Genomic DNA, 10,736 nt, shown 5'->3' with positions numbered 1-10,736 from the left:
AAGGATATAACAACTATTTACAGCAAGGAATTTCCAAATAAATGCTCAACATGTGGTCTTTCTAGACATAAAAAATCATCATGTCCTTTTGCACCAAGACATTCCAAAACTACCACCACTGTCTAATCCCAAAGTGCCACAACTTTCCAATCCCAAACTCCCACCGCTGCAGTCCCCATTATTCAATCTCAACCAAATTAGAGAGTTCAAACTACACAATCCCAAAATGGCACCATTCAATTCCAACCAACCCAAAGAGTTCAAACTAGGAAATCCCAAATTTTCACCAACCATCCTAAAGAGTTCAAACCAGGCAATAAACAATGATCCAAAATCAAGGAGTACAACACACGACAATCAATCACAGTTGCTCAACTACTTTCCATGAGGAGGCTAGACAGGGACCAACAACAGCATTTCAACCACCAACAATTCAGAGACCAAAGATGCCCTATAAGAGAAAATCCAAATATAATATTATCAATGTAGTATGTTTTTTGGATCCTAACTATGTATTTTGGGAATCTGTTTTATCAATGTATTTTTGGAACGTTTAGGATCTTTTATAATGTATTTTGGGATATGTGATAAAAATGTTTTGGTTTATGTTATAACAATGATTTGAATGTTATAGCATTATATTAGATTGTGCAAAAATTCTGTTATGACTCTGCAGTTTACTGGTTTGTGCAAAAATTTGGTCATGTTTCTGCTGTTTTTTGGTTCAAAATAATGTAACAAAACATATCGGTTATAACAAACATGTCCTTCAGGCTTTTAAATTGTAACAAACAGGTTCTTCGGGCTTTTAAATTGTAACAAACATGTCATACTTCTTTTTAAATTGTAACAAACAGGTCCTTCAGCATTTATTAATTGTACATAGTAGTACCTTGCAATAACAAAACTAAAATTCATATGCAACACAAACTAAGCAGAACTAATTAATCTCCAATTGTCATCAAATTTTACAGCAACGTACCAAAAGTTATGTGTTACAACAATAACATTAACTAAGATCACCACTTTTTAAACAACATACAAATCAACATTAGAACAATAAAAACTAAACAGATTATGACATAAAATAACATCTTCAACATCTTCAATATGTTATTTATCATATCCTTATTGTAGTTGTCATCCCTTCTAAACATCTTGATTTGTACATCCTTTTCGTCACATTTGGAACACTTTGAAAATGCAGTGTGTTGTATCTCTGGTTTGCCTTCATCGCTTTATTGGTTTTCGTACTAGAGAAAAAAGTTGCAACTATGATTATCATCTTCATTCTGTTAGCAAAATCATTAACAGTAAACCCAACTCAGACACAGAAAAATGAAATATCATAGCCAACCTATTCACAACATACGTACCTTAAAGTATCTGCATCCCTAAAATAACTTCCCCAAGTTTCTTCTTTTCTTCTTAGCTGATCTTATCACTGCTTTAGACTTACACAAACATATCAGTTCGATTCCAGATTGGGATGGACTCGATATTAAGGAATTTGAGTTCTCAACTCTTCGATTTGTTCAGCTGCTACAAAATTGTGCCATTGGATGGAGAGCTTGAAAGTTAGGATTCACAATTGGGTATGACTATTTAACCTCTTCATTTTTTCTTTAGAAATTAAAGAAATAATAAGAGAAATACATAGTCAGCACAGTTAACGGACACCTCAGCAACTTTAGTGACACATCATCTTTTTTGGAACGGATTCTTTGAGCAAGGGTAACGCTGAAGACGTTAGGTAACATAAAGGACCTAGTTGTAGCAAAAATAATATAAATGACCAATTTGTTACAATTAAATAACTTAAAGGACCGTGGGGTTAATTTAGCCTTAATGTAATATATATTCAAATTTTTGTCAAGACTTGAAGTGTGAATCTCAATTTTTTTTAACCTTTAACTCAATTATTTGAAGCAAGTTGAATTATCCCCTTTCACTTAGGTTTCTTCCCTCTTGATCGGAACTTATGGATTTGATTTAGTCTTAACATGTAAAAGTGTTCAATTTTTTGAAAACAAATTTTGTTGTCTTTCGTAGACCTTTCTGATTTAACATATTAACATCTGTAATTGCATATAGATGATATATGATTTATAAAAAAATTATTAGTACATGGAATCTAAGCCTTGTAATTAATGATGTAAAGTATTGCTGCCACTAGAATCTTCTGGATCAGGAACAATTGAAAATTTCCTCAATAGTAGGAGTATATTTTAAAATTGAGTTGATCAGGGTAAACTCATAAAATGACTTGTCATTCACTCCGAAGATAACATCCTTGTGTTTGAAGATTTTCCAAACACACAAAAATGCAAAATCAAATACGGACCAGCCAGATACACAAGCAAGACAGAACTGAAAAGTAGAGTTAGACAGAAATTGAATCCACGTTGGATACCAAAAAGTCTCATCACACATTATCCACAAACCCAACTTGATGTCTAGTCATCATAAAAAACTCTAAATCTTCCCTTCCACACTTTGGTTTGGTTAACTTAATCTCACTTCGTGTCCATCAAAGTTGGCACGAGGACACGTCAAAGCACCTGTTGACAATTTGATTGAGAAATTGTGGTTACTGGATAAGAAGCTGAGTCAAAAGGAGTACACACTTACGTGGTACTGAGAACTAAATAATGGACAAAAAAGTTCTTGGTGATTAAGTACTTTACGTGGCAACAAAAAACAAGTCAGCTTAGAAGTTAGATTGCTTGGTTTGCTATTCAACGAGGAGACCAAATTATGAGTTGTTATTCTTCATTATTTAATCCAATAAATATTCTTCTTCATATCCAAATTTTAAATAGTGCATTATTTAATAATTTAGTTAGCAACTTTCATTATACATATACATGTAATATTAGTTAATAATTTATTCATCAAAGATTAAGATTAATTTTTTTCTCCCCACAAGTGAATTGTACAATTAAATACTAATTTCAAATTCATGAAGCTAAATCTAGAGAGTAAAATCCAAAGGTTCCAATTTCATGATGCTGATCCTTTACTTACCACATGAACAAGATTTATTTTGAGGGAGTTTGGAAGAAGAGAGAAAGAGAGTAGAGATTTGAAGAAAAAAAAATTGAGTGAAGAGAATAAAGAAATTTTGGTGGAATTAGTTTTGGAGAATTTATTTTTATTAAAAAATTAAAATCTCTCTAATTAAAAAATTAAAAATTGTATTAGAAGAGAGATTTGAAAGAATTATAAAGTTTAAATAAAGAGAAGGGATCATTTGACAAAAGTGTCAAAGTATTAATTTTGACACTAAATCCTATCTGTTTATTATTATTAATCCAAAGATTAAGATACATTCGCTTATACCTAACACATGAGTGTTTTAAGGAAATATATCTTAATCTTTGAATTGTTAAGAATAAAAGGGTAGAATTTGGTGTCAAAATTAATACTTTGACACCGGTGCCAAATGATCCCCTCCCTTAAATAAATTGTTTAAATATAATTTAAATTATTATAATATTTTAAAAGTTAAAATATCTTAATAATAAACACTTTACACTTTTTATCATTTTATATAATTTTTTTTTAATAATATTAAAAATTTCTTCATTTTTAAAAGAAAAAAATTTCAAGCTCTCATTTTCCCTCTCTTTCAAACTCTCAAATAAAACCTAAATAATTTAGCAGAGATTAACTTTTCCATTAGAAAAAAAAAAAAAACACTTCAGAATACATTGAATAAAATACAATGTTTTCTAGTTCAAGATTTGTATTTTCATACGAAAACACACTTTGCTTACTTTTGCACACACTTTGCATTACTTTTCAAATAATGTGTGGGGTGTCTAAAGTTGTCTCTCTTTACAAGACTCATTTTGATGCCAAGCTTCATCCATAGAGCACTATGCCCATTTTTTTAAAACAGAATATATTCAGTACAATACAAGCATAAGGCATGCAAGTAATAATGAACAACAAATACTGAGTTTGCAAAACACTCGTATAAAAACAATAAGAATGTGTTTGGATGAGATAATTGAGAAATTTTTAGGAATTCAAAATTTTAAGTAATTCAAATAATTCAATTGAAATTCATTCATTTTTAAATTCAATTGTTTGAATGAAATATTAAAATGAGTCTTTGTTAAATTTTTAGAATTATTTTCATAAATTTTAAAACTTTGAGCCAAATTAAAAAAGAAAAAGAAAAATAGGGACTAATTTGCAATTTTTTAAATTTTGAAGGGATTGGTTTGAAAATTATTAAAGACTTATTTGTAATTTTTGGAAATTTTTATGGGTAAATTTGAAATTTTTATAAAATATGAAGACCATCTTGCAAATTTTAAAAAATTAATAATAAACAATTTAACATTTGTATTATATAGAGTAAAAAAACAATTTCAATTTTTTTAATTTTTGGTGTCATTTGAAATTCCTTAAATTTAAAAATACATTATAAATTTACATCATTTTAACAATTCTCCATATTTTTTATCCAAACAATAAATTTTAATAGAGTCATCTAAACCCTCAAAAAATTACTTTTCCTCGATAAAATACTTCATCCAAGCAGACTCTAAACCCATCTCATCTTGCATTTTTTTTGGGTTTTTCGTTTTGCTGATTACATACAATTTATAAACTACAAGGGAAATGAAAAATGTCAATTAGAAAGGAAGTTCCTCACTTATAGTTCCATAGATACAGAAAGAACTTGTGGTTCCATAGATTAGGTAGCTGATCCTCAACCCATAGATTACATAATGACTTGATGAACTACACAAGATGGGTGTCAAACCAAAGAATAGGCTAGAAATCACAGTTTGAAAGATAAAAATTTAACCAAAAAATTGTTGATTTCTGAGCTATGGATTACTCCTGGTCAAAGATGTGATGCCACTGTAACATTTATTCATGTTAAGACACATCAAACTCGCCAACGACCTCTTGAATCTTCCAGTCATCTGTTTATCTCAAGCCTTGAGAGGCAAGAAATAATAAAGTACACAACACAATGGCAAATGGTAACATCAAGGCAATGGTGTTGAACATCATTTCTTGGAGATGAAAGGCTTTACAGATTCTACAACCACCTGTTTTGAAATGTAAAAGTGCGTAATTAGAGCCGTTTATTTGGGGGAAATAATCGTGTTTTACCAAACATGTAAGCAAAAAGATTTGCTTGTTTTCTTACCCTTCCATCATAGGACAAGGATGCAAAGATCCATGGTTCACGAGAACTCCATGTAAGCCCTGTAAAACGAATAAAAGATTGATACACGGAAGGCTGAAATGAAAAGATCATGAGTTATTGAAGCTCTTACCGTAAATGCTGTCTTCATAATCACTGTATGTATTAAGCAATGGATCAACCGAACGGGCCGGTGACTCTGGTTGGCTGGCAAATATGCAAGCAAAGATGAACAAAAAGTACATTAAAAATTTGTTTTAGAAAATACATAAAAATACGTAATGATCTTTAAAGATAAGAATATGACCTTTCAGTTGTTAACTCGTCATGGTTTATAGAGGCTGACCACAAGTTGACAGTCGAATCTGTTCCAGCACTCTGACATATCCAAATCCAAATTAAATGACAAATAACTAAATATTCCATAACATGCAAAGATTTATTCACCCTAAAAAGTAATTAAAATTTGCATGTTTATGCACAAGTGCGAAGAAAAAGCTCTTAAGAAAATAAGTTTGTCTCAATCCTGAGCAAAGATGTATTCACCCTCAAAATTAATTCCACTGCAGGGGAGTCTTATCCGTATTTATTTGTACGTGTGTGAGATTATATATATTTAGAGAGAAAGAGAGAGGGAGGGAGAGAAGGAGGACCAAGATTATTCCGTCATACTCTGGGTTACACTTGACAATCCATGTCCTGGCAATACAAGTAATACATATTGCTAATCAGATGTCTGAAAAAGAAAAACTAACATCAAATAGTTTAATTCATTATACATTTTTAAATGAAAGAAAAACAGTAGGTTTATCTGTGCATTAAAAGGCTCATCATAAGAACATATGAGAAGCACTAGTAGCACAGTTGTTCTATTTTCTTTTCTCTCTCATATAAGAAATTCTACAGTAGGATTCTTGGACTGGGAATTTAGATAAAAAATAAAATAAGCTTTAAAACTGTTCATGATAGGTACCAATGTGTATGGCCTGGAAGCTCTTGGATGGGAACTTTTGGTTTTCTTAGATCCCAGATGCGTATCCCTGACTCATGTTCTGCTGTAACCTGTACAGAGCATAGTTATTCAATTTTGCCAATATGAAAAAAAGTAGGTCGAATACTACAATCTAGAAGACAGTTTCATCTGTAAACTCAATCAATAACCAAATTGAGAAAACTCAGAAAATCTAAATTTAAGTATTTTGACGGTAGGAAACACAAAATAACTATCTGTGACGTACATTTTTGTTTCTATAATTGAATGTCAACAATAAAATGTTAGTTACACACATTATATCAGACATGCATATATAAAACCCAATGGAAGGTTTAAAGACACATATCAGTAGAATGAGGCTCATAAAGTTCAACTCTTACAAGTATGTTGTTCTTTCTAGGATGGTAATCAGCACTGCGGACATGGGAACACTCGATTGAGAGTGTCTTCCTGTAATATAAATAATTCAATTAGTAAACATGAAATATGAACTAAAATTGAAACTACTAGGTTTCAGGGAATATATATCCTTCTTCCAGCACCCTAAATATTGAACTTGAAATGCAACGAGTAATTTACTTAACCAGAAGGAAGACTCCAAATACATTGAAATTCTAAACAAACCAGTAAAATAATTAATTTAGGAACATACTTCATTGTCCTTACATCCCAAAACTGGAGAGATGATTCACAAGTTGCAGCTACAGAATTCACATCGTGCGGATCCCATGCTCCTCCAGATAACTTGTGCAGCATACCAGCTGAATCTTGGGATTGTACCTGGATTTTGTTATTTGTAAGTGTTGAGAGGAAGGTGGGGGAATTAAGTCAAAATCACTAAAAGTTACACGGAATTTAAATAACGCAGACACTGTTGACATAGAGGCGTGTGATTATCAAAGTTCTAACTCAGATCTTAGGTCCTAACAAAATCTCACATAAAACTCTAGTGTTTGACTTGCATTAAGATTGGCAATTAATACCAATGTTAAATTTTCCATCCCATATTAAACTTTTATCAGGGAACAAAATTAGATCCCTTATGGACGATATGTAATCCATTCTCAGTTGCATCAACCATTGACTCATCACAAGTTCATCGTTGTTTGGGAAAACCCATTGGCCAACTTCTCCTATCTTTCATTTTCTAAAATGCCTCTCATTCAAACAACATTTTAACATTCAATAAAAGTAACAAACTAACTAATTGTTCATTCAAACAACATGTAAAATATTATTCCCTTCATTTTTTTAATTTTAAATGCCTACAATACAAAGAGAAACTATTTCGTTCTGTTTTGCACAAGACCAGATAATCTTTCATGGTTTATTCTCCCCAAATCAACATGTTTTCTTCTCCCGCGTTGTAAAGATTTATTGGTTTGTTTATTGCAACAGATGATGGTAACTTGAGTAATGATAGCATGTGATTTTGAAACAATATGTATTTGCCAGTATAATATTCATATGTTTTTGCATTGCATGAGTCAATGTCAGAAACTGCATATATTATGCCATGAACTATGTACCTGTGCAGTTTTCTTGGACACGTCCAAACTCCACAAACACAGGCTTTCATCGTTGATGCTAATCAATTTATCGTGCCTTCCAGTTGGCCACCAAAGAATACTGCTTGGTAGCGAAGGTTCAGTAAGAAACAGTAAAAGATTATCTAAATGTGAATAATGAGCATATAGTAAAGTGGAAAGTAGTAAGATAATTAAGGAAAATTTTTCAAGACTTCGAAAAGATTAGTCCAATAGAGTGAAGTGAAGAAATCACACATGTTATCAAAATAGTTAACTAATTTCTCCGAACAAATTCCATCAACATCTTCAGAGTTCAGACAACTACCTAAACCTCAGGCAAAGAAACCGCATACAGTAGAAGCTGAAGTGAAAAATGATAAAACTAACAAGTCACTCAAGAGATTCAGAGCGAATAAATTTGCATAAGCGAATTTGGTACTCACCTTTTAATCTTACCGGATTTAGTTTCAAGAGATGTAATTCTCTCTAACTGAGGGGAATTCAACTCGCCATATAATTCCGGAATCTGCCATATTGCTGCCCCATACGATTCACCTTTTATGAACAAAACGTAATCATAAGTCTTTTAAGTTTCTAACTAAGGCCTATTTGGATTGATTTATTTGAACTTATCTACCAACATAAGTTTCGTTTTGGAAGAGCATGTGAAAACTGCTTATGGCATTGTTCATAAGCTTCTTCAGCTTACTTTCATAAGTTTTCCAAAATAACTTATGAAAACAGCTTATACCTTATATGAAAAAATCTTTAAAAATTCAAAGAGAGTGTGGAATACCGTTAGAGTAGACGGTTGAGAAAATTCGCTGATCAAAAGGACAAGAAACAAGGTCCCAGATCTCGTTGGGATGCGAAAACAATCCCTCACAGAAAAGTTCAGTTCCACTTGAAGAAAGCCGAATAAGATGAACCTATATATAAATGATTTAACGATTCATTCCACAATCAATTAAGATCAAACCCTATGAAAACTAAATTGGCGCGTGCGCGCGTGTATATATTTATATACCTCATTTTCTTCTTTAAGACTGAGAGTTCCTGCGAGGAAACTAGTGTGATCTGTATCTGCTTTTACATCTGATATGCATCTAGCCTAAAAAGTATGAGAGAATGAAAATAATTTGAAGTGGATGATTAGATTGATGAATGGAGATTTTGAATGAATGAGAATTGGTTATGGAAATGTGGAATTGACCTGATATTTGAGACCGTATCCGATACCAGATGAAACAGCTTGCATTGATCTTGCTTGCTTAGTTGAACGATGAATCTGCAACTACTAGAATTGAATGAAGAGGTTCAGATACAGTAACCGGAGTTAAACCCAAAAATGGCGCACCGCGGTACACGGTTGCTGTTTTTTTTTTTTAGGTGTGATGTGGGTTTTTTGGGTCGAAGCTGTGATGTGGGCTAGAAAGAAGAAATCGGAGGATTTAAGATATCATCCCCTAACTTAACTTATGGCACATTAATTTTTCGTAATTTTTAAATTGCTATCAATAAATTAGGGAAAAAAAATTTAAATAACAATGTTTAAAAAAAAAATCCCAAAAAATCACATTTTGAAAAAATTTACTAAAGTGTTTAGGTTTGGCAGCACACTCTGGAGTATGCGCCAAACCAAATGGCGCCTATGTACAACTTTTAAGAGGATGCGCCATTTCAAATGGCGTCTATGTTCAACCTAAATTAGGTTAGCCATTTGAAATGGCGCCTATGTACAAATGCTTACACATAGGAGCCGTTTGAAATGGCTCCTATGTGTTAGGTTTTTTTTGTTGGAAAAAACACCTCATTCTCATTCATTTCGCACACAGTTTTCAGTTCCGTTCATCGATTTTGTCTCTGATTTTTCTCTGTGGTTCAAATAGCTTCTGTATGGTATATAGAAGGTATTAGTGATAGTTTGATAGGTTTGTGTTTGGTTTGTATTTTGGAAGGTTAAGGCTCTTTTTGGCTCTTTAATGGAGGCGTGAGAGTGATTTTGAGTTTGGAGTGTTTAGGAAGTGTATGGAAGTGATGGATAGCTCACAAATGATGTTTAGAAGTTGTTGGAATGCTTGGTTTGCACCCAGAACTTCTGTAACTAAAAATGGCTAGCAAATTGCAAAATGACAAAAAATGGATTTTTTGGTGAGAGGGTGAGATTGAGGATTATTGTGTGTTTCATTTCAGAAGCAAAGGCCTCTATTTATAGGCATAATTTGTGGTTTGTGGAGGGAAAAATCTGATCAAAAGAAGTTCACATGTGATATACTTGTACCATTTTGCTTCTTCATGAAGAAACATGAAAGTTATGGTTCCAATGGTATGGTACAAGCATGCTTGGAGTTGTTGGTTACTTTAAACATGTTTGGTCTAAGTTTTAGATGGAGCGTATGCAGAAGCAACAAGTTGGAAGCTCAAGGAGAGTGGACTTTGTGATTAAAGTGGCTTTACAAGAATGGAAGTCACCACTTTATGCTTGAAATGGAATGAAACTTTGGACAATGCTTAAAACACATGGATCATAGCTCAAAAGGAAGTGAAATCATCTGAGTTTGGTGCCTTGAACAAGTTAGAGGAGCTGGAAGAAAGGAATCTTTGCATTTCGAATAGTTTTGGTTTATAACTTCTTCATGTTCATGGAGTTTTTCAAGTGTTATGGAGTGTTGTTTGCAAAATCATATCTCATAGCTCAAGCCATAGAATTTCATGTTAATGGTATCTTTGAAAAGCCCTTGCTACATACTTCAATTCACTTCTTAAAAGTTTCCTCAAACTCTTTTGGGATCATGGAGAAAAAAGGCCTTAAAGTTAAGAAAAAACTAGGTGAAAACACTTAAAATTTTCCAAGCCTTTTGAACATAAACATTCTTAATCCAAAATCTCTCAAAATAATCACTTTTAGCCAAAAGTTGCATTGTGATGAGTTGTTTGTTTTGCCAAGATCTACAACTTTCATGTTTGGAGATTTTTGAGTTTGTAGGCAAAATTTGAAGTTCCCAAAATAAGGTCAAAATCACTTAAAAACACTAATTTT

At 32.3% G+C, this 10,736-nt stretch overlaps 1 protein-coding gene across 1 annotated transcript; it reads right to left on the bottom strand.

Moving 5' to 3' along the window:
* Nucleotides 1-4,542: 4,542 nt before the first annotated feature.
* LOC131660320 (WD repeat-containing protein DWA2-like) lies at nt 4,543-9,144 on the bottom strand. Its single transcript, XM_058929540.1, has 13 exons — nt 8,910-9,144; nt 8,724-8,807; nt 8,493-8,625; nt 8,140-8,251; nt 7,697-7,796; nt 6,820-6,947; nt 6,548-6,617; nt 6,147-6,235; nt 5,827-5,872; nt 5,481-5,551; nt 5,307-5,380; nt 5,177-5,235; nt 4,543-5,075 (listed from the first exon to the last, which is right to left on the bottom strand). Exons 1-13 carry the CDS (start codon nt 8,952-8,954, stop codon nt 5,034-5,036), a joined length of 1,053 nt encoding a protein of 350 aa, XP_058785523.1. The 5' UTR covers nt 8,955-9,144; the 3' UTR covers nt 4,543-5,033.
* Between the last annotated feature and the right edge of the window lie 1,592 nt (nt 9,145-10,736).

Source organism: Vicia villosa, linkage group LG3 (genome assembly GCF_029867415.1).
Source record: "Vicia villosa cultivar HV-30 ecotype Madison, WI linkage group LG3, Vvil1.0, whole genome shotgun sequence".
Taxonomy (NCBI): Eukaryota; Viridiplantae; Streptophyta; class Magnoliopsida; order Fabales; family Fabaceae; genus Vicia; species Vicia villosa.
The sequence above is the reverse complement of the archived record's forward strand: the minus strand, read 5'-3'. Positions and strand labels throughout refer to the sequence as shown.

Bases quoted from the DNA above. Each gene is read 5' to 3' on its own strand.
- LOC131660320 (XM_058929540.1), bottom strand. From the start codon at position 8,954: ATGCAAGCTGTTTCATCTGGTATCGGATACGGTCTCAAATATCAG. The intron at 5,873-6,146 runs GTACCTATCATG...TTGTATTGCCAG, and splicing joins CTTCCAGGCCATACACATTG to GACATGGATTGTCAAGTGTA. The intron at 5,076-5,176 runs GTAAGAAAACAA...ATTTCAAAACAG, and splicing joins CCTTGTCCTATGATGGAAGG to GTGGTTGTAGAATCTGTAAA.